This window comes from Pezoporus flaviventris, unplaced genomic scaffold (genome assembly GCF_033815535.1).
Source record: "Pezoporus flaviventris isolate CSIRO_AGI_PZ_B2104156 unplaced genomic scaffold, CSIRO_AGI_Pfla_v1 ptg000037l, whole genome shotgun sequence".
Lineage (NCBI taxonomy): Eukaryota > Metazoa > Chordata > Aves > Psittaciformes > Psittacidae > Pezoporus > Pezoporus flaviventris.
Window position 1 is genome coordinate 5,215,463 of NW_026892585.1, and position 24,384 is coordinate 5,239,846.

Below are 24,384 nucleotides of genomic sequence, written 5' to 3' on the forward strand. Positions count from 1 at the left end.
AAAGTTACTAAACATTTACCTAAGTAGAAAGAGTTTGCATTAATTGTACTTAACATTTAGCAGACAAAAAAGCACTTTAAAACATAATTCTAGTAACTTTGCAAGCACTCTTTGAAAACAAGTATTTTTAAAATATAAAGGGGAACCCTTTAAGGCTGGCTACATAATTTGTTAATTCTCTTTCCAATTAGGTATAGCACTGCTCTCTAGTCTATGCATTAATCTACTTCACCAGCCTTAAACAACTTCCTACAGCTTCAATTCCATTAAATGGATGTTATTGCTTAGAACAGACTAGCTCCTGCTGTCAAATCTTTCCAATCACATCTGAGATGTACTCCTCTCTGTGATCCTAACACCTATGTCACAAGCACAGTCAACTGTAGAAAAGCTGAAAGAGTTGAAGGCTCCTTCCAAGCCCATTTCCCAAAGCTGCTTTTTAGAACCAGTGCTGTAGCTTACTAGGCCCCTAAAGCTGCTGCTTTAACTTGCTGATCCTGCATTTTGACTCCACACCGTCCTCCTGTCCAGGAACTGATTCTTGTTCCTAGCTAGCAAAATAAAGCAGCTTGTTTAAGTCCTCAGCCGATGATCCACAGAGCGAGAAAGGCCAGTAGAGGGACAAAGATATGACTGGTTACTAATCCGTGGCAGCAAGCTATTATGTCCTGGTAAGCTTCTATCAGGACAGGTCTACAGGTAACAAAGCAAAGCTCGGACATACTTTCAAGGATGTTCTAAACTGCCCTTTCTGAAGCTAAAAGAAAAACACACGAGCCTCCCACTTTTGAAGACTGGAATTAATCTGCCAACAGATTTTATTATCTTCCCAAAAAAAAAGTAAGCTTATAGTGGGATGCTTTTAATTTTATAAAGTTTCCAACTTGTGTGCCCCTTGTCAGAAGGCAAGAGACAGAACAAGCTTTTCATCTCCTCTTCCAGAAAGACAGAGGATATTTTTCTGTTTACCCCCCCCCAGGTTCTGCAAAGCAGTTCACACTCAACATCTCACCTCCCAAAGGCTCCCAGAATGATTTCCTCAACAGGTTGAATGCTGCTTATTTTTGGTTGCTATGAGTTACCTAAGGGATACACGCTAACTAAGGTACCTAATTAAGAATACATGCTGTTGAAATCAGGAAGCAGATAATAAACACTGTCCAACTGACACAGACATTATTAAGCCATTCTTTTCTAGAGCTGTGCTTCAAGAGCAAGTTACCTAGGGACCCTCTTTAAATCTGTATACTGCTAACTGCTCATGAATCCATTTCAGGACCTTCAAAAATAAGGAGTTAACACTACTGATGCCCTAAAACTCAAGGGTGGCAATTCTGAGGATTAAGAAGCTGCCAAAGAAACAGTTATACCTCTTGTAGAGCAGGGTCAGGGCATCCTAGCAAGGATTTAGTGTTGCACAACTTAAGTCAAAACTTCATCCAGTTTTTTAAGTACTTTAAAATCTGCACGTGAAATCAGAGAGACTTCAGTGTTCACAGACTTCACGGGGTGGGTTGACCTTGGCTAGCCACCAGGTGCCCACTCTATCACTCCTCCTCAACAGGACAAGGTGGGAAAACAACATTAAAAAGCCTGTGGGTTGAGAAAAGGACAGGGACATCACTTAGCAGTTACCATCATGGGAAAACACAATGTAACTACAAAAGGATTGTGCAGAAAAAAAAGAAATTGGTAGAAAAATCCATTTAACTCATTTAAATGAGAAAACACATAAGGGGGGGAACCCTCACTCTTCAAGATTTCTACTCAGATTCAGAATATGCCCCCTGTGACAACATTCTACAGTTCAAATGGAGAGCAATTACAAATGGCACTAATTGTTTCACCGGCCACGCTTTAGTAGCTGTTTTGTAAAGCAACAACATAGTTCAAAGATGCAGGAAAATTTACCCAGGGAAGTGCTGCCTTAAGGGGTGTTTTTTTGCTTTGAGGTGAGGGCGGAACACCACGGCTGATGAGTGGCAATGAGCTGATCCAATGAAATAAAGAGTTGTTTTAAGAGACCTTAAAACCAAGATTTTATGTCATAGCCAGTTTCCTGCCCATTTGGCTCCATAAAACAGTTCACAAGCAGTTAGGACTGGAGAGAATAGATACACTTCTTTTCCCAGCAGCAGCTAATGAAGTCTGCTACGCAGTAACAAACTATACCCCTTACCAAAAGCAACCTTTGCAGGGCTTACCTGCGAGATTCCAACAGTAAGAGTCATCTTATAATTGCAAGATAATGAAACATTACAAGGAAAGTTCTGTTAAGAAGAACAGTTACAAAACAATTACACCAGAAGACCTTGACTCACCATATTCCCATGGCTGCAAAAGTATTATCACCAAAAGAAACATCAGCAATAAGAAAACAAAACCATCTCAATAATGAGATCTTCATTCCAGGAGCAGGGAAGGTAAAATGATGAGAGTGGTTATCACTACATTTGATGTTACTTTCTCCTGGCATATTTTACTTTAAAATTATTTTATGAGTAGAATAATTTGTATTTAGCTCTTAAGTACAGCAAGAGAATGTTAGCAATTCATTCACATGAAAGAAACACAATGGAGTGAAAATAATAATGTGCTGTCAATTTCAAGCATTAAGATCCTGTACGTCACCAAAAGAGTCAGAACTCCAACAGCCTAAAAGAACTACTTAAAACAGATACAAAACGCAGTGAAGTTCTTTATTATATTTAACTGTGCCTCTTATTTGCCCCCATTTCCCTTGGAGCTATCAGTAGCTAACAGCAACACTTACATTCACAGTAACACATGTAGATGTATTAAACAGTGAAAGGATCAACCAGAGCACCTTGTCAGAGATGGGCAAACATCAGAACAGCCAGTGACCCTCAGAGCAAAGAGAATCCCTGTGTGGAACTCCCATGCCCGTGATCAAATGTCAGATATGCATTTATCTGCAACAGGAATAATATTTTCCATCCCAGGATTGTATTAATCAATATGATATCAGGGTGCCAGGGAGGACAAGCAATGCGACTTCTGTAAAGTGAGATATTTTATCTCACATGCCTAAGAAAGTTCTTTGAAAGAACCAATAAGCAGATGGATAATGGAAACCTAATTTATGCACTTTGCCAAGGTCTCCGAAAGATAGACTAAGTCCTCCTCTGAACAAGCTTAAGGAAATAAAGCAACCATGGAATAAGAGATATTAGAAAAGCCATAGGTAAATAACAAAGAAAACAGAATACAAATATGGTCTACTCCCAGAGATGGTGACGGTCACTGAAGTCCTGCTGGGACACATGCTGCTCCACACACCAATAAACAGCAGCAACAAAGATCAAAACCATGAGGTGACCAGAGATGTGACAGTTGGAAACTGCTTCTCAAATTATTTAGGACAGTCAAGGCACAACCCAACTGCGGAGAGCTGCAGGTCTTCAAGACTAAATGAATGTTTAACGGACATGCAGAATTTAATGTAGAGTTTTAAGGTATGTACATACATGAAGGAAAACAATCCTAAACCAGCTGGGCTCCAACTGATCGTTACCTCTCATGAAAGACACACTTCAATTATGACTGCTTCATAAACCTACCAGTGCAATAACTGCTTTTCAAACCACGGCCTGAACATTGGGAATGCAACAAAGGTATCAGGGTGTGGGGGAAATCACTGTTTGTTCATAACTGGGTCATCATGCACAGTTCTGGAACTTCCTCCATTTCAATGTTAACAGAAGTAGAAACAAATTCAGAAAAAGACAGGAAGTGTAACAATAAGTATGGAATAGCTTCCATGTACTTCATGTACTATGGACTTAGGAGAACAGACTTTAGCCTCTTCAGGGGTCTGCTTGGTAGAGTCCCTGGAAGGAAGAGGGGCCCAAGAAAGGTGGTTAATATTTAAGGATCACCTCCTTCAAGCTCAGGAGCCAACAAAGAGGAAGTCAGGCAAAAATGCCATGAGGCTTGCGTGGACGAACAAACACAGGCTGGGTGGAGACTGGAAGGTGCAGCCCTGAGAAAGATTTGGGGGTGTTGGTCAATGAGAAGCTCCTCATGACCCAGCTTCAGGGTACACATGAACACAGAACTCCCCACCCCCATGTGATGGGCTGCACCCCCAGGGCATGGGCAGCACTGGTCGAGGGAGTGGATTCCCCCCCCTCTGCTGCACTCTGGGGAGACTCCCCCTGAAGCCCTGATCCAGCTCTGGGGCAGCAGCACAAGAGGGATGTGGAGCTGTTGGAGAGAGTCCAGAGGAGGCCCTGGAGATGCTGTGAGGGCTGGAGCAGCTCTGCTCTGGAGCCAGGCTGAGAGAGCTGGGCTGGGTCAGCCTGGAGAAGAGAAGGCTCCTGAAGGGGAGCCCTTAGAGCAGCTCCAGTGCCCTTTAGGCTACAGGAAACCTGGAGAGGGGCTTTGGACAAGGGCCTGTAGGGACAGGCCAAGGGGAATGGCTTTAACCTGCCAGAGGGGAGACTGAGATGAGCTCTTAGGCAGAAGCTCTTCCCTGTGAGGGTGCTGAGGCGCTGGCACAGGGTGCCCAGAGAAGCTGTGGCTGCCCCATCCCTGGCAGCGTTCAAGGTCAGGTTGGACACAGGGGCTTGGAGCAATCTGGGCTAGTGTGAGGTGTTCCTGCGCATGGCAGGGGGTTGGAACTGGATGAGCTTTAAGGTCCCTTCCAATCCAAACCATTCTGTGGTTCTATCTAAAGAATGACTAAATAAGAGTCTTCAGTTTGGAAAAAAAGGTGTAGGATTAAGATGGAATGAAATTTATAAAAATTCTGAGTGATCTGGAGAGAGACCTGACCAATATTAGTGTAATTTGATGCCTTTAATCTGATGACTGGATCAGAAAACAAACAAACAAGAGGTAATTTGCTTTTGAGCAGCAGATCTTCCTGCCACAGTCTCCCAGCTGCCAAAAATACACATTGATTCCCGACTAAGAGAACGGAAGAAAAATTCACTGAGTGCATTTAGAACAGAAACAAAAGTAGATCTAAAAACCTAAAGTCACCAAAGAATGAGAAACTAATGCGGTTTCATAGAAGGCTCATCTTTTTCTAGCCCACAGTTCGTTGGAGCCTGGGATAGCATGTGGAAGCCGGTGTCACATTTCCCAAGCCATGCTTCCGGGCATATCCCTAGACCTGAGCCTTTAGAAACGCTTTGCATACAACTGGCTATGCACACAAACAGGGCAGAGAGGGACAATTAACCTGTGGAGATTAACAGTGAAAACAGTGAAAACATCAATTCTCATATTTCAGGGTACAGGAAACAGGACAAACTGCAATAGGGTGAAGGGGAACATGTAAAACTATTTTTACTGTGCAGTAAAATCTGAACTACAGACTGGTTCTGTGTTTGAGCACAGATAGACTGAAAATACACCAGACATCTCAGTGAGATTAGCCTGTCTTCCCTTCACTGTGTATATATGTGTGTGTATATATATATATATATATATATATATATCTATATCTCTACATCTACCTGCATCAACTCTTTCTGGTTTTCCAGGCATTGGCATTGTACAAGAAGTCACGGCATTAATGCTTTATTACTTATAAAATGACTTATTGGAAGATGACCAGGTTTGTCATTATATTCTTTGTATCTGAGGATCTGAAATAGATATTTAGTCAATTCCACAAAGTTTTGACAGGTCTAACAGACAGTCATTACTGATACACGTGAACAAAATAAAACCAAGCACAAATCAAAGCCAGGATTTCTCATAAAACTTCATCCTTTAATGACTACAAGAGACTTCCGTTTCCTTCTCTTCTTCCATTAGTTACTGTTTTCTGACTACCCTTCCTTTTTAATGTGCTTCTAATACACCACAAGACACATATTCCTTCTGCTGCTTTGTGCACTTTCTGCTTATGTGCAGAGTCAGCCGGCTCTGACCCTCAACAGTATTGTTCAATCCAAGCATTAATTTCCACTCTGCCTCCCTACTCTTTTCCAAGAACTGCTTTGGATAGTGCTGTAACACTGTCAAACAGCCACTCGCCCAAATCTTTCCTTCCTTCACACACGTGAGGGTGTCACAAACCAGAAAACACAAGGCTGTAGAATTTCAGATGATTATGAAGGACTGAAGAGTATAGAGCAAGAACATCCCAGCTTACTCCAATATCACATAAATGAGTATCAGGTAGGAATGAATATAAGGGGGTAAATGCACAGAATAGTAAGTGCATTGCTAGTAAGATACCAGAGCTACTCTACTGGCAATATAAACAGCATACACCCTGCTCTCCTCCAGAAAACACAGTGTTGTGGGTTTGAGTGGGGCCTTTTTGTTTTTTTGGGGTTTGTTGGCTTGATTTTCTTTTTAAGCAAGGTACTCCCGCAGTCAAGGAAATTATATTTGCTTTTTAAGCCAGACAATTCAATCAAAAACAGAATTTTAGATTCCTGAAAACTTGGAACAGATTTATATGCTGAGCTAAGGGTGAGCCAAAGAAGAAGGTCCTATTCTCCCTCTTCTTTTACTTCCACCTCAGCTTCACCCTCCTCCCACCCTGACACAACTCACAGGTCAATTCCAAAACAGAGGAGTTCAGTTTGCCAGTTTAGGGCATCGAACCCGCCCAGTGAAGCGTCTTGATAAGCACCAAGGTCAAGGGGAGGAAAATAACAAGGAAAGCCGGGGGATGTGGGAGAGGGCAGGGAAGGAGATGTTTTACTCCTTAGTCTTTTTCTCAAGGCTGAAGCCTCCTCCAAGCAGCAGGCTTTTAGATGGGCTTAACTACAACACTTTGAACTGTACTTGTGTTTTAGATTTCTTTAAGGTTTTCAGAAGAGTTAGTCCAGGAGCATTATTTGATTACACAGCATTAACCTAACAATTTTATGCATTACAGGTTTACATACCACAAACACTCATATAATACCCAAGGCAACCTGAAGTATGCTGTTCCCTTCCCAAAGCTCTGTATCCAAGTGTAGCAATTAATCTCTTAATGAAGTCTGACTGTATCTTGTTTACAAGTCAATGCCTTCTCTTTTCAGCGTTTTCCTCTCTACTGCCTACTTTACAGGCACATTAACAAAAGTCATACATAAATTCATCTGCTCAATGGATACAGATCCAGAACAGTAAATAATTTAAACTCATTTTTCAAATATAACTGCTAGTCCACATCAATTCTACTTAATTGCATGGAGAATTGCTATTGATTTTCATCACAACCCTAAAGGTCAGAAATAAGCCATTACAAGGGTGCCAGGTCAACTCTTCCCTTGCCCTCATAAGCTTCCAGATGTTCCAAGCCTTCAATATGCTTTGGATGCATACATGGTCTAACAACTTGCCTGTATGCATATTCAGTATTTTCAGACACTGCTTCATAACCTTCTGGTTAGCTCCATAAGGAAAACTGCCCGAACAGATTAATACTATACTGCTGTCAAACATCTAGTACATAAAACAAAACAGTATAAACTGTTGCTGCAGTTTATACCATTTTGGTTTTCCTATTACATTTAGTTGGGGGGGGGAAGAAGTGGCAGCTATTACACCACTTGCTCATTGCTTGAATACATCAGAGGAAATGCAACCACATGTAGCATATATCTCTATGGGTAATTAGGGGGTTAGGGGAGAAAGCTCTGGGAGAAACACACTGAACTTTGTCAGCGTGGTAATTTACGCCTAAATGATCTGTACCCCAAAAGAAATTAAAATAGCACAGACATATTAAGTTTGCCAAAGATCTGTTTTCAGCCTTACAGTATCTGAAGGGGGCTACAAGGATGCTGGAGAGGGACTCCTCATCAAGGGCTGCAGCGATAGGACAAGGGGTGATGGGTTCAAACTGAAACGGGAAGTTCAGGTTAGATATAAGGAAGAAGTTCTTCCCTGTGAGGGTGCTGAGGCGCTGGCACAGGGTGCCCAGAGAAGCTGTGGCTGCCCCATCCCTGGCAGTGTTCAAGGCCAGGTTGGACAGGGCTTGGAGAAACCTGCTCTAGTGGAAGGTGTCCCTGCCCATGGCAGGGGGTTGGAACTGGATGATCTTTAAGATCTTTTCCAACCCAAACCAGTCTGGGATTCTATGATTTCTTCACATCTACATCACATGCTATTAGATTCATCTGTAATGCATACCACAAAAAGGAGAAGCTGTCACTATAAGCAACTATCAGCCTTTAACCAAAAGCCCGTAATTTGACATATGATCACTTAAAACCAAAAAAAAAAATAAACCAAACTCCAGAACATTAAAAACGAGTACTGACTGTAACTCAGCGTCCGAGACGTGCAAGTTCCAACTCACAGTACTAGCAGTAATTCAAGCACCATACTTGGTATTGCCGCTGCAACGCGCTTCAGAAACGGGAAGCGTTAAGAGCTTCTGAGCCAAAGGAAAAGCAGCGCCTTATCATCCCAGTGGGAAAAATCCCTCGTTTCCCCAACAGCGCTCGTCCACAAGCACGCACCCGGCTGCGGAACACGCTGCCCGGGGCAGACCCTCACCCGCGGTACCCTCAGTCTCGGTTCTGCCCCCCAAGACACGGGCCTAGCAGGAGGGGAGGCTCTCAACAGGTAGCGAATACCTCCTTAGCCCGGGACCCCGCCACAAACGCACATGGCTGGGCAAACACCGGGACAAGCCAGGTAAGACTGTGCGGTAACCCACAGTCCGTGGGGTAGAACCTTGGCTCCCAACCCCTCTCCAGCGAGCCCCAGCAGGACTCGGCTTTTACAAGAGCCTAACTTGGTGATCCTCCAGGATCCCAACCCAAAGGGCTCCACGGCTCTCCCGCAGAGCCGCCCGTTCCCCCCGCTCCGCTCCGCCTCACGGCGCCGCGGGGCTGCTCCGCTCGCCCGGCCGGAGCCGCCCCGGAGCACTTCCTCCTGCGGGCCGAAACAAAGAGCGGCGAGCTCCGCACACCGCGGGCGCCGGACTCTGCCCTCTCCGCCCGCTCCCCCCTCACCGGAGCCGCGGTCCCTGTCTTCGTCCTCCTCCTCCTGCGGGCGCTGCCCATGGTTCTCGGCGGGGCCCTGCGCCTCCACCGGCACCACGGTGAAGCTGGTCGGCATGGCGCGGCCCCGGGCAGAGCGGGCGCTGCTACCGCCCTCACGTGAGGCACGGTTAGTTCCTCACGCTGCGGGAGCCACCGCCCCCCGCCCCCGGGAGGAGCAGGAGGAGGAAAGGAGGGAGGGAGGAGGGAGCGCGGTGACTCGTTGTGATTTACATGCACGCCGCTTCCAAAGGAAAGCAGCTGCGCTCTAGGGCCCGATCCGCCGGCTCTCTGGAGGGATGGCAGCGTCCAGAGTCATGGAACCAACCGGGTTGGGAAAGACCTTCAAGTTCATCCAGTCCAACCGTTCCCAGCACTGCCCAGGCCACCACTAACCCATGGCACTGAGGCCTCGTCTCCACGGTGTGTGAACACTTGCAGGGACGGTGACTGCAGCCCTGCCCTGGGCAGCCTGTTCCAATGCCTGAGCACCCTCTGGGGAAGGAATTGTTCCTCAGCTCCATCTAAACCTGCCCTGGTGCAGCTTGAGGCCGTTTCCTCTTGTCCTGTCCCTTGTTCCTTGGGAGCAGAGACCGACCCCACCTCACTACAACCTCCTGTCAGGCACTTGTAGGGAGCGATCAGGTCCCCCCTGAGCCTTCTCTTCTCCACACTGAACCCCCCAGGTCCCTCAGCCGTTCCCCATCACACTTGTGCTCCAGGCCCTGCACCAGCTCCGTTGCCCTTCTCTGTCCCCCCTCCAGCACCTCAATGTCTCTCTTGTAGTGAGGAGCCCAGAGCTGAACACAGGATTTGAGGTGCAGCCTCACCAGCGCCCAGCACAGAGGAACAATCACTGCTCTAGCCCTGATAGCCACACTGGTGCTGATCCAGGCCAGGATGCTGGTGGCTTCCTGGCTGCCTGGGCACAAGCTGCTCATGTTCAGCTCTGTCAATCAGCACCCCCAGGGCCTTTTTAGAAGGTCCAGACAGGAGCTTTGTGGATCACCTTTTGCACAAGTGGAGGAGAAAGTCCACAGTGGTTTAGGTGATGAAGATGGTTCCCTGAAATCTGCTCTCCTATATGGCAGCTATGAGTTACAGAGGACAGCTGAAGGCCCTGTGACTGAGGCTGGAATCAGCTCTGACTGAAGTAAAGCAGATTCAGTGAATCAATGGAGGGGTAGTGTATCAAATAAAATATTAATGATGTAGCACTAGTGATGAGCTATAACTCTTGGGTACCTTCCTTCCCACAGGAGGTTGTATAGCATCTCCATTCCAAAAGTAGAGAAAACAGACATGGAAGCCAAGGGCCTTTTTCTTGTCTCCTGCTAATCTACCTTCCCAGTGAAGTGATAGCAGAGCAGAAAGGCTCTATTCATGTCAGTTTGTACCTATGCCTTTTAGAAGGGGACTCTGATGGGCTTGTGTGTCCCATATCTCATTGGAATGAAAGATGTCTGCCTAGCACTACAGTCTGTCCTTTCAAAGAAGGTGGTGGGGAAGGTGATTCTGGCCAGCAAAGGTGGCAGTGAAGTGGCAGATGTGGAGGTGGTAGGACAGCCAGAAAAGGAGAGGGATAGAGGTATGGTAACATTTTGGCGTCTTGGTATGGGCTTCCCCATTCAAACCATGGTGTAACTACTGCTGTAACCATGAGGATTAGCTCTGACACTTTTTCCCTTAGCCGTTTAGATTTTCTAACAAAGGCTGTGGGTGACAGTGATTGTGATAATAAGTATTGGGAGGAAATGTTTGTAAACTGGATCAAACATAAAGGCATTATCATGCAGCCATAAATACATCTGAGGATCAGGACTGTAGGAAGTGAACATTGATCTTGGGAAGCAGTGACTCCACAAAAGGTTCAGTGTAACCCAAGTTGATTTTGACACCTTCCTTGTCTGACCTTTGCCATCCCTTCCTGACTCTTACAATAGTTCTGTCTCATACTGACACAAAAACACAAGCCAGCTACACTGTGCTTTTTATTTCCTGGGTACAAAGGAGTTTCCCCAGAGTCCTACACACCATGCCAAGTCATACTAAGTGACTACTAACAAACTAAGTTTGTTAACTACTCGTCTCTCCCCAACAAGAGGAGAGGGGCATCACAAACCTGCCATCACCTGATTCCTTACAGTCTTATCACTGTCATCTAGAACACAGTGCTCAGGTGAGCACATCACAATCGACTCTGAGAGCCAGAGAGTTTCTGTTGCCCAAATGCCTAGGGCATTTCTGCAGAGATGCTGCAGTAGCTCTTCATATCTACTGTGATCATTAGGACATGCCTGAAGCAAAGTGTCAGAGTGTGTATCTGTTTTGCATTCAGAGCACATGGAAATAGAAGCCTATGAAAACCTGATGAAATTTGTCATTGCACGTTGCGTTGTCCGTGCAAGTCATGCTGAACAAGACCATAGTGGTGTAATCACTGTTTTGTGGATATGCAATGTCCAGCAGCAGCTCCAGGAAACCTGTATGACCTCACCTGGAATAAAAGAAGTTGGCTAGAGTCTTCCAGGATCAGAGCATGCTGACAGAAGAGCATGTACCGGTATGAAGGTGGACTGATACTGAAATATGGCTTATGGCAGCACATTTGATTCCTCATTCTTTCTAAATAACAAAATTATTGATAGAGAACATTCTGGAGGGTCTGGGGATTCCAGGAATCCTTTCCTGGTGTGATTTAGGAAGCTGAATCCATCCTAGTATGAAGCATCATAGGATATCATCCCCAAAAATAATTATAGAAATCACATCCTATTTTGGGTTGGAAAGAAGTTAAAGCTGATCCAGTTCCAACCCCCTGCCACAGGCAGGGACACCTTCCACTAGAGCAGGTTTCTCCAAGCCCTGTCCAACCTGGCCTTGAACACTGCCAGGGATGGGGCAGCCACAGCTTCTCTGGGCACCCTGTGCCAACACCTCAGCATCCTCACAGGGAAGAGCTTCTTCCTTGTATCTAACCTGAGCTTCCCCTGTTTCAGTTTGAACCCATCACCCCTTGTCCTATCGCTACAGTCCCTGATGAAGAGTCCCTCTCCAGCATCCACACAGCTTCTCTTCTCCAGGCTGAGCAACCCCAATTATCTTAGCCTTTACTGAAGCTCTTTGCATTAAATTCACATGAGTTGTTAGCAGAGCAGTGCTGTTGGTTCATAGGCAGGCTTTGCATGATAGAATTCTATCTTTCAGTAAACTCCTGTGGCTTCTGTAGTAAGAGCAAAACTCACAAGTGTTATTGGTTTGACAAAGCTTTTCATGACTAAGCTTTGCAGAAATCCTCAGACTCAGTTAGGCCAATTTATCTTGTCATTAGTTTACATGGTGATAGTTTATCATGAGTAACTTAGTTTACCCTGTTTGTCCTTAGTGTAGAAGGCTGCATTAAATAACCTCCAGAGATCCTTTGCAAGCTGTTTCTTCTGATCCCATACACATGCAACCATTAGCCCACATTAACAAGGCACAACAGGATTTGCTTTTTAACAAAACAGAAGAATAGAAGGGAACTAGAAAGCTTAGTATGTTATCTGTTGCATTCAGCCTCAACATCTGCTTCCTCTCTTCTATGTTTTCCTCTCCTTGTCAGTATTGTGTGGTGTGGGGACATCATGAGGCCTAGCTCTTGTGATTTGCCATGCCATATAGAAACCACTAAAGGAAGATTAATTGAAACAGGTCCCATCTTTTCTGGTGATAGAATGAGAGCCATCTCCCTCTATGAACAAAGGCCAAGCCTGTGTTATGGTGCATATAACAGCTCTGCTGTTGAAGTCTGTAGAGCTCTTAACTCTGTTCATCCTTGTTACACTTTTCAGCATCACTTGCAGAATTAAGTTTCCCATCCTTTCCCTTTCTGTGCTTTCTCTAACAGCATATCATAGAACAAACAGTGTTTCCTCAGTCTGTCTCACTGAACTTTACATACTATTGTTTGTATTTCTATTCATTCTCTAGGTAGGTTTTCTTCTTAAGGGAAGCTAATGCCTGCAGTGCATCTTTAAATCTTTAATCTCTGCTACAGCTCTGTGAAGTTGCTAACAATTGTTGACTCACGCTCACCTTGCATGGCTCAGTGGGTTGGACATTGGTGCCTCCTTGGGCAGTTAAGCTCCTGCAACCATTAATATGCAAGGGTATGATTTGTTGGGTTTGTTTGGTTTTGTTTAATTTGGGAAGTGAAAGGCACAAAGGTATGGTGTCCTTCAGCTTCTTTAGCATGTCAATTCAACATGTCTGCAAGCAGCCATAGATAGAGTGGTTTTGAGACAATAATAGAAAGTTGGTTTTCTTTGGCCTCAGCATTAAATATTGATCCATCCACATGGGGCTTGTTCTTTCAAAAGACAGCATTTCAACTTATTATAGCACTAGGGTGATTTTGTTCCTTGTCCACTTACAGAATCATAGAACAGTTACGGTTGTAAAGGACCTTATGATCATCTAGTTCTAACCTGATGTAGTGTTTCACATAATAACTCCAGCTGAGAGACTGTGGTGTGGAAAAGATCCCCAAACTTCAGAGATGGACCTGTAGAATATGTATAGTAGGTTTTCCTGACTGCACATGTGCCAGCTGGAGCTGGTTTCATTAGTTACAGAAGTGGTGACATAAACTACTGTTACTGACTATAAAAAACTGCACTGCAAACCTCTCTGAAAGATGGAGGTAAGAACAGAGATATGTTTTCTTAGCACATATATCACATGGACCTGCTCCTCTTTGTCACTGTTAAACCACTGCACTGGGGGAGGAAAACTTCACTCATAATGGAAGTATTTAAAGCAATTGTACCTTATGAACTCATCCTCTGCCTTTCCACCCCCTCAATGGCATCTGCTAGCAGACACAGTGATACTGCCTTGCAACATGAGCATTGCAGGTTAATCATTGCCAGGGCTGAAAAGAATTGTGAAACCAGTTTTGTAACGCCCAAGAAGTGAGGAGAACATAGAAGCATACTAGATAAACGTAAGGAGTTCTTTAAAGAGCAATATCAAATGAAGGGCAGTTTAAAACATTAATACAACAGAAGTTAGCATTACCTTTGCCTTAATACTACTTTGCTTTAACTGTGTTTTGTTATTCTGCTGACATAGAGTACTTGGCAGAATAAACCCCTGCATAATCTAATTGCATTGCTTTTCTCCTGAGGGGAAACTATGCTCAACCCACTGCTGGGAATCCCTTCTACCCAGTGAGAACCCCTCATCACTGAGCAGCAGTCTGCTTCCCTCATATGCGCTCCCTTGGAAGAGCAGGTTGTCTGCTGTATAGTTCTATGGTGTTAGGAAGAAGGGTAGGGAGTAACTTCTTGCATTAAGGATAGTATTTTGGGATATGGGAATAGCACAGTTGAATCCCCTCAGGCAAAAAGTGTTTAGAATCCACCTGAAGGAGTCAATTGCTGAATAACAGGTTATTATGCTAGAAGTAGGCACTTATGTTTTAAATTAACTCACTTTTGACTGTTACACGCCATACTCTTCAATACGTCTGCTGGATGAGGCCCCTCAGAGGACATGGGCAAAACCAGATGTTTCTCTGCTTTGTCTGAATTGCAGTGAATCTACACAAACAAGATGATTCTTCACATGTGAAGGTGCTCAAATACCTGCATTAAGGACATGTTGCAGATTGAAAATCAGATACTGATTGAATTAAGCAAGGCACAGTGTTAGCAGAGAAGTATGTCTTCTCTATTGCCATCTTGGACACAGGCATCTGAATTCCTCCCAAGTGTTGTATTAAATGTCAAGGAACATGACCTTAATGTAGCTCATTACTGTTTATAATTGACTCCTTAAAAGACTGGAGTATTTGACTGAATTAGGTGGTGGTGATTTGCATTCTCCCTCTTAGCTGAGCATTATCTTGTAACTTGTCTAGCACTATCAAGTGAGAACATTTCACCTATATATAGAGCTTACAGGTGTGGTTAGGAGTGACACAGGAAATGTAAAAGTTCTTATCTGTATTAATTAGATTTACTCTTTTTTAAAAACCATGATTTTCACAGTGAGTATGTAGTCTCTGTGGATCACTGGTTTTTAACCATGACTCAGTGCCCCCATGTTTTATACTCTCATCCAGTGGAGTACAGTTGGATAGTGGGTATCAGAATAACTCGAGGAAGTAAAACATGATTAAACAACAGCTTGCCAACCAAGAACCAAGAGGAATTTCTCGCCCGAGTTTGAAGCAGGGAGGAAACTGCTGCTGAAAAGACATGTTTTGGTGACTAAAGAGCATGGAAACAAGAGACAGGTTTTAGACATGTAACTATAATTCAGTGACCAACACAGCCATGGTGGATTCTGGGAAAACAGGCTTGTATAGGTCCTGCTATATGGACTTTGATCACACTTATCTAGAGACTGTGTGCTGCAAGCTAACTGACTAAGAGATGCTAGTTGTTTTTAGAAAAGCTGTCTACACCACTACAACAACCTGTTCTCACAGCTTTTCTTTAGAGATAAGATCTCAACATCAGCCAGTTTTGCCCATGCTGTAATCCAAAGTTGGATTTGAGTTGCACCATCATTTAGGACATTACACCTTGAAATGTTTTCTAGATGGAAGTTAAGGAAACTGTAATGAAAGAGCTGTGGGCTGAGCAAAGCCATGTAACTCTGCATGAAATACCATCTGGTTTGCAACCGAGAGGATGGCCTCAGCCAAGGAATGATGTTTCACTTTGAACTTTCAAGTTTTTCACACTTTTTAAGTTTTGAACCTTTGCAGCATAAACAGAATGGCATCGCTTTCCCTAGCTTGGCAGCTAGCAGAAAGCCACTCTTATTCTACCTGGTAATCTCCTCTTACACAGGGGTTAGAGTGCTCTCCACCTTCTCCACTGCTCCTAAGAGTGTGCTACCAAGTCTGAAGTCAGTCCTACTCGAGCGATTTACATTTTTCCTTTTAATATATAAAAGGACTGTTACTGTAGGATTTATTACCTGATACATACATGTATATAAAGTGTGTGTATGCTCTATAAAGTGTGCATATGTATATACATGAACACTGATACATGAACTTAGTTATAATTCCTATAGGATTAGAACAAGGAGACCAAATACCTCCTTAGCCACAGTTGCTTGTTCATCCTGTTCAAAGCCAGGGAAATAGGCGTCAAAGTGACACCAGAGCAAGGAGTCAGAAATGAACTCGATCAGCCCAGAAACTGCTGTGAGATCCTCCTTTAAACACAGACGGTTTGAAGACCTGTCCTCACAATTGGACAAGAGAAAAATGGAACGTAGGTGGAATAAACTGCCCACAAGAAAGATTACATAGGAAGAGAGTGGGAGAAACCAATTACCATAACTGTGTACAATGTGTTTGGGCTTGAATGGACAGAAAAGGGTGACTTCCTGCCTAGTTCAGAGAATGCGAAACCTGGAAAAGCTAGGGAATGGGTGCAGCCTTGACCTGAGTGAGGGCAGGGAAGAGAGGGAGAAGAGTTGCAGCTGTGATTATCTGGAGTTTAGGGCAGTGTTATAGCTATGCCTTTCCTATGGTATTCCTGAAACAGAGATTTCACCATGTTTGCAATGCTACAAGGCACTTTTTCAGCTCTCTGCAGTGTCAGATTTTAGACTGATGCAGTCTAAATTTCTCTCTGTTTTTATGCTGCTTAAAGTAATAGTGGGAGACTGTAAAGGGTTGTGCATACTAACAGCTTCAAGATGGAGCTCAACATAATCACCAGGTTCAAACAGCTGACGTAAGTGGTTAAAACATTTAATTCTTGTAGTGATACCTGGCCTAAATTAACAAATCTTATTCTCTTTCATACTGCCTAGCTCCAAACACCTGGATGCACTATAACCATTGCTGTACATCCTCTACAGGTGCCTCCTGCTCCACCTCCTCTGCTGCATTTGGGTGTAGACACTGCACTTCCAAATGTCCCCTTCAGAACCCAGGTGTGCTGGCAGACATGCTCACTGTAAACATATTCACGATGGGCACAACCTCTTGTTCTATAGGGTGAGTGTAGTATCAAGGACATCCCTTCCAGGGGATCCTCTTCTGCCCTAGCAGGACAGGAGATGTCCTGCTCATGTCCACTGCTCAGCAGACTCAGAAAAGCAGTTTGTACTTGTGGATGCCATAAACACTTTCTAGCGATGTACATGATAACCACTTTTGCATTTAGCTTTACTAACGAACAATCTTTGTTGTAACTATTTTCTAGTTTGCTGGGCCAAGAATTATCTGCAACAGCAGCACTTTTATACCCTCCACCTTGTCTACTCCGTACCCAATAACCATGGTCTTCAGCTCCGCAAGCCTCCCAGCTGGGTTTATTTGGTACCCTTGGTCTTCCATCCTTAGCTGTGGTCTCCAAAACCATTAGTCTGTAGGCTGCATCCAAAGCCTGGGTGTTGCTGCTTCCACAGTAATCACCCTCTGCCAGTACAGTCTTTATTTCATTCTTAATCTTCTGCTTTTGTTTACAGATGTTATGTTCCCAGATACAGGAATATAAGCTTCCAGCCCAACAATCACTAGTCTTACGGGTGGCTGCAAACTCCTACAGCTGTGGGTGAAGGATGCTTCCCCACAACACACATTCTCTGACTAAAACCTACCTTGAAATTCAGTTCATGGTCCTGTCTCATTTGGTCTCTTACAAGAACCCTTCAAGTTTAGATTGCCCACTACCATCTACTGAGGACTTCTGTACAACATACAGCTCTCCTTCTGCCATGGTCTGGCTTTTTCAGCCCAGAGGTGGCCCACATCACTGTAGTAGCAGGTACTTTACCTCATATTAGTACCCTTGGCCATAAAACGAAAGCATTTTGCAGGATTGCTAGTTGAGTGCAACTGTCTCTCATCTCTCATTCCAGTCCTACAAGTGAGAGACTTGTCCTGGGGCTCCCTGTCTATCCAAACAATACAGCTGTCTCTTCTGCTAGCAGAGATTGACTGCCTGTAAGTGTCACCACTCAAGCCACAATCCTACTATGCTGCAACAGCACATAGAAAGTCATGGGGACAATGTGTGACACAAGCAGGCTTTCAAATTTGTACATTCTAGCATTGAGCTCATCTGCTTTGAAGACTGCATAAGCTGTTGAGCAACCACTGTGCCTGGCCTTAGAACTTCAATCTTAATAGACCTACCAGTAGTAGTCAAAACACTCCTATATTTTGTAAGCCATGTTCTACAGGTATCACTGGTGATGCTGAGCCAAAGAAACAGTATCTTAAAGAGCATAACAGAGAATATATTCTGCCATTTCTGGCTGCTCTGCAAGAACAGAATGAAACCTCTACCTACAATGAGAGGACAAGTAATGATCAGCTAGAATTCACTGGTCCCCTTAATACTTACTGGTCTTAAGAATGAACAAAACTTCCCCTCTAAGTGGCAAACTGTGACAGAACAGACTGCTTTTGTTTTTTTTCCTATCCCTTGAGAGGATGGAACTCCATTCTATTACCTGGCACCCTGTCCACCTTAAAACCAGAAAGCCTTCTGGTACTTAACCTAACAAACACACTGTGCACTATCTCCTGGGCTAATCTGTCAGGAGAGCTCAGTGCTTGAGGCTGCACAGATCCAGTGCCTCTAACCCCTCCATGTATGTCATGAACTCCTACCTCCTCCTCAACTTGGTGGTCCTGTTTGACTCAGTCCAGTCAGGTCGTTCTTGCACTGGGAAGCCCACAGCTGGTCCCAGGACTACAGGAGTCATTCACAAGTATTGCATAGAGAGGGAGTCATCGCTTCCCTTCACCTGCTTCCCTCCACACCCTTTTACATGAAGCTGCTGTCTAGACAGTAGGCTCCAGCCTCTACAGTTGCATCTCTTCCATTCTACGTCTACGGCTTTGTGTGCATTTAGGCTGAAAACTGATTTCATAAGACGTTTTATCAGCTACTTCTTAGTGATTCTATACATTGCTTAGTAGGTACTTAGATGTTAGCTAACAAGTAAGATTATAATTAGGCATTTAAGGAGTGATACAAGTTGCCAGAAATACACCTTAAATAAAAATTCATTAATGAGTTATTTCATTGATATTTTGGTGGCATCAATCCAATACCTGTTTAATCACTGCCTACTTCAATAGCATCTAATTAGAACTGCATAACCTGTTGATTTAAGCTGCTGAACTGTCCTTCCTAAGCACTCACACAGGCACATACTTTATTAGAAACTTTGGCACCTATTTATTTGATGCCAACATACTGAGTTTAAATAGAAATCTAAATGAGTACTTACCCCAGGAGTTACTGCACTGACTGAAGACTTTAATTAATGCTTCCTGAAACAGTGTTTATTAACGCTGTTAAGATGTATCTAACTTGAATGCTTGTTAAAATGAAAAAGCTCTCTAGGTGCCTTGAATCGGCAGAATGTACTTTTCCAACTGTATTGTTTTACAGGCAACTATAAAACACATCCCACTACTCAGTTTTCACCACAGCCTTTTATTTCCTGGAGCTGAGATTTGTACAGAATGCTCCCTAGTAAAACATGTAAGCTTAGCCCCTCTTTTAAAAGAGACAGATCTTTGGTTCCTACCTACTATAGAAAAAGTGTTGTATTAGGATGAGTTTTTCTTCACAGTGATTGCAATGTTTAGTTTACTTTCTTACAGCTCTTTACAAATGAAGCCCTCTCATCCTCTGACTAATTTCCTACATGTTAAGGGAATAAATATGGATGTAGCAAGAAGGGTGGACACTGAAGTAAGCACCCATTAGATCCAGTAGAAACCCAAATCATTTACTCTGTGTCAGTTTCTGACCGTGACTTCACCAAAAGTAAAGTTGTGGAGATCTGCTTTGGCTGCCCTTCACACACAATGTTTTGCCCTCCCCTCCATTTCTGAAAAGAGAGCTCCAGAGCAGGCAACAGCAGGTCAGACAATGATGGAGCCTGAACCAGTTTATAGAGGATTGCCTGAAACATCACAAAGGTGCTGGGCCTTGGTCTGTGCTCCAAAAAAAGATTCTTTCAGTGGCAACACCATTTTCTGACACCTCTCTTTTCCACAGAAGAGTAAACCTGGACACCCTGACTTCAAAAGAAATACAGTGCTGGAAATATCAGCTCGTGGGGTGGTAGAACAAGTCTAAACTGGAGAAGGGCACCTCACCCATACCATAACCCTACCCCAGAAGGAAATATAGCAGATTTTACCCACTGAACATAAAGGCACACTCACCTACCCTTTGGCTGGAAGCTGAAAGGATCCACGTTGCTACCTGCAACAATGTCCTGTCAACACCAAAGGACTCCCAGGATCCTACTGGAACCTGGCTTCTCTCAGGATAGCAACAACATGCCTTTGCTCAAGAAGCTGCACTATTTGCTCCAAATACCCTGAAATGACAAAGACTAAGATACTTGGTCTAGAGCTCAGGAGCATTCAAAATACAATCCTCCTAAAGATACCCTATTTAATGTCCCCGATACTCTGGTTCATGGTTAGGTAATAAGTGTGTAGACAAAAATTTGCGCATCAACCATCTTATGAACTCAACGTTTTAGCACAGGCTGAGAACAGCATTTGTTATGCAGCAAGGCTTCTGCAGGGAATTCAACACCGACAAAGTCTAAAATACCTGAAAACCTAGTAAGGGACTGTTTTGACTATGTTGTGACTTGAATGACTATTTCCAAACACAGACAAGATAGGTGAACAGAAAGCCAAACTGATTTGTCTCTTCTGCTGCCATTTGCACTCACAGGAACAATGACATGTTTGGTCACTTGGTCAATGACAGTCCTGAATTGAAGTGCAAGTATTTTTTTCAGGCAGATTTCTAATGAAGATCTGGTTTGCAGTGCTTATCCTGCAAAATATTCCCAAAAGAAAATCCAAACTTACTGGCAGGTGAGGTAGTAAGACACAGAGTTTCCAGTTGTCTTTCACGGACTCTTTAGTTTCACATCATTTCCTGAATTTCTTTGAGCCATCTTGCACTCCATCTGACACACCAGGTCAGACCACTCTAATTTTTGCTGCTGTTCTTCGTCTCTGTGGCTTTTGCTGTTGGAGATGCATTACTTGGTATTATAAAAGTTTCAGGAGGAAGCAGTTCAAGTAATTTCAAACTTCTAAGTGTTTGAGCCTCCCTGACATCTACTGAACTGTGTTGGCAAAGTTTTCATCACCACTCCATAACGTTTGTCATCTAATCTACTAAATCTAATGCCCGCAGGGGCCTGTAAGTGATATCACTCCTTACACCACCACCCTCACTATAGCACTTTTCTTTAGTCACCATTACAACTGAACGGTGGGCAAACAACAATGAAGGGACAATGAGTTAAAATCATACATTTTATTGCCAAGTAGCATTTAGGCTGACATAGTAAAGGGTTTTTCAGATAATCAAAATGTACACTTCTATTCAGATAATCACCTCTCCTGTACTTCTGAATTCCAAGAAGGTAGCAGATAATCCTTATTCTCCATTTCCCAAGGAGAAATGCTTCATTCTTCTTACAGCATTCATTTAAAAATCACTTCAAATCCAGGAAATCGTACTTCATTTGAGGAAAAGGACTTCCTAGACTTCCATTTACATCCTTACTTCTTTCTCTGTCATACCTCAGTCTTCCAAGTTTGGAACGCCAAGACAAAGCTTCCAAACAATTCCCAAAGCACTGCAATTTCAACCTGGAATTATTTCACGTTTATAAAGAAATTTTATACCAGCCATTTGAAAGAAAAAGAAAAAAATCAAGTAAAATATAAAACTTCCAACAAATAAGTTGTTTAGAACAATTTTACTTTGCTCATTTCATTATGCGGCAGGTACTGTACAAAACTGCCACAGAAACAGTGGTATTGAAGACTACTTAAGCATCTTACACAATGTTAGGTTAAACCCAAGCACTGAATATTCAGAGCACTTTAAACATGTTAAACAATATAGATAGGCAAAAGCACAGCCCAAATGCCAAAGGATCTGCCTATTTTATACACCATTTTAAAAGCACTTCATGAAGTTGCATGAATTCCAACTGACATCACGTAATTTGTTTCCAAAGATGCTTATTGCAGAGTGTTTCTTTCAGATAAATGTACAAGAAACAGTATTATTCTTAGGGCTGTGGAAAAGTGACACGCATATCGAAGCTGAAGGCTTGTTTCTGGTGATGTCAACAGGATTTTTGCCACTGACTTTACTGATGCAAAGGTATCTTTTATCCACTCATGTTTCTGTTAGATAAAAGGTGTAAAGGCCAGCTCAGATTTACAAAATAGCTATTTGAAAAATACTTCCATGAGGCACACGTGCAATACGAAGATGAGTTACCACAGATATCAAAACTACAGCCTTTATACTCACAGATACACCGCAGCAAAAGCAAACCAGAACAGAGAGGACAGCACCACCATTAAACTTCGCTGAGTTCCTTCTTAAGGCTATGTAACTGCGTACTGGGAGGAAAGACGTCAATACTTTCTTTTTGGCTTTACTTTCCTAGGTAAATGGATGGTATCATGTTTTAAATCAAGTTATTAAAATGTACTTCAAAATAAATGTTTCTATACATGTGACTTGTTTCATATCTACAGATACACTCTAACAGACATGATTCAGAGATGTTTAACAGAGATCTATAAAAATATTTTAACATTCATGTACTTTAGAGGCTTAGTGGTAAAAATTATGATTTCTCAGTATGAACAGATTTGGTAATAACTGTTAGTCTCACCTTGAGAAGCTGAAGATTACCTGGGTTTTCTGATCAAAAGCAGTGGCAGAATATGTGACTGCTTAAGTGCATCTCACCAAGGTTCACATATTTATGTTAAAGCCATCATATGATAAAATCCCAAGGAGCAGAGCTAAATATAATGCTATTAAAACATTTTAAATTTCAAATCGCAGGTACAAATGTCAAGTTTTAGCTATGTGAAGCTGTGTGAAAAGTTAATAGGCTTCAGGTTTATTCTATTTACTACCAACTAAATCACTTTGGTTTTCTGTAATGTTAGGCCTACCTGTGGTATACCAACTGCATCAGCTCCTGTCTAGAACTACCTTTGCAGTGTAACTATCTACATTTTTCCTAACAGATCATACTAGCTTGAAAACAGTGCTATGTTAACATAGCTCTGAGTTTCAAAATCAGAATTAGCCTTTTTCTGGCCACCCTGAGCTGGCTCTTGTCTGCAAACACTGGAAAAACACTCCTCACAAGGAAGGGACTGAGGAAACATTCCTGGGAAGATGCTGAGCAACTTAATTTCTTCAGCTGAACTTAGCAAAGCAGTGCACTTTGTAGAATCAGACATTAACTTGCTCAAGAATTTAAGGGCAATATAAGCTATGCTAGTTTATTTTTCATTCCTGTTTACAAAAAAAAAAAAAGAAAACAAAGGTCAAACCAATTTAAACCACTACATGTAAATGAAACTCTTGAGGGTTGAGAATCCTTCTGGTAAGTTCTTCACCTGAAGTATATGCGTTTCAAATATTTAGAAACATTTACGACTGCCTGTTTTCCGTGCCTGAAATAAAAAGCTCCAACAAAAAAAAGGCAGTTACAGCATGCATTTTAATTTCCAAAACATTCTGGGGACAGATACAGTCTGTGAGTTTGCTGCTCATTCTTTCATGTTTCACAAGCTGTTCAAGATGAAACGTAGCCACAGAACGCTTCACAGTTAAGGCTCAGGGTTGTGCGATAACTATAAAGGAATCTAAGCATGGATAACTGCCTTCCCATTTTCTTGGCAACAGATCCCACACACCGTAGTAAGCTAGCTGAAAAATAAACAACAGATGACAAGTCTTCTGTTAAATCTGTTTCTTCGTTATAAGCCCCTTTTAGCAGCACCCTCTGATGCTGCACAGGGGACTTGCCTCCAGTGCTACCTGTAGCCAGCCACAAGGAACAAGAAACAGACTGCATCAGTGTCAATTCAAAACCCCTTAAGTGAACAGATACTTCTCAAATTGAGAGCTGAGTCACCTCTTCTGACCAGACCTACGATCTCCTCTCCCAGAGAGCTACCTTATCATTTGTAAACAACTGACCATCTAGGAGACCACTCTGGTGTCTTTCACTGTTCAAATCCATCATCCACTTTTGTTTATGGCATTTCCCATAAAACAAAAATCTTCTGTTGTCAAACAGTTGAAGACAGATGGTCTTGTAAATTTTTTACAAATACTGTTCCAAATTCATAACATACTTAAAGCAAACTTCACACATTCACCTTAAGCTTGCACAGTACAGAAAAAAATACAACCCCCCAGTAAAACCATGCAAAAAAAACCCAAAGACCATCAAGCTAACATATCTAAATACAAATCAAACCAGACAGAACATCAAAAGAATATATAAAGTATGATTTTGTTCAAGATCTTGAATAACAAAATATTAACAGTTTTCTTGTGTTGGGGTT

General features: G+C 42.9%; 2 protein-coding genes across 3 annotated transcripts in view; both read right to left on the reverse strand.

The window, feature by feature from the left end:
• LOC133274951 (solute carrier family 12 member 7-like) overlaps positions 1 to 9,132 on the reverse strand; it is a 56,393-nt gene extending 47,261 nt beyond the window's left edge. The window contains exon 1 of the mRNA XM_061464573.1: positions 8,943 to 9,132. Within this exon, the coding sequence (XP_061320557.1) occupies positions 8,943 to 9,048 (106 nt within the window). The 5' untranslated portion in view covers positions 9,049 to 9,132. The remainder of the gene's footprint in view (positions 1 to 8,942) is intronic.
• A 12,154-nt stretch (positions 9,133 to 21,286) lies between these two features.
• The window catches only part of NFX1 (nuclear transcription factor, X-box binding 1), a 51,231-nt gene continuing 48,133 nt past the window's right edge, over positions 21,287 to 24,384 (reverse strand). For both annotated transcript variants that reach the window (XM_061464575.1, XM_061464574.1), the window contains exon 25: positions 21,287 to 23,740. The gene's annotated coding sequence lies outside the window, so the exon portion shown is untranslated. The remainder of the gene's footprint in view (positions 23,741 to 24,384) is intronic.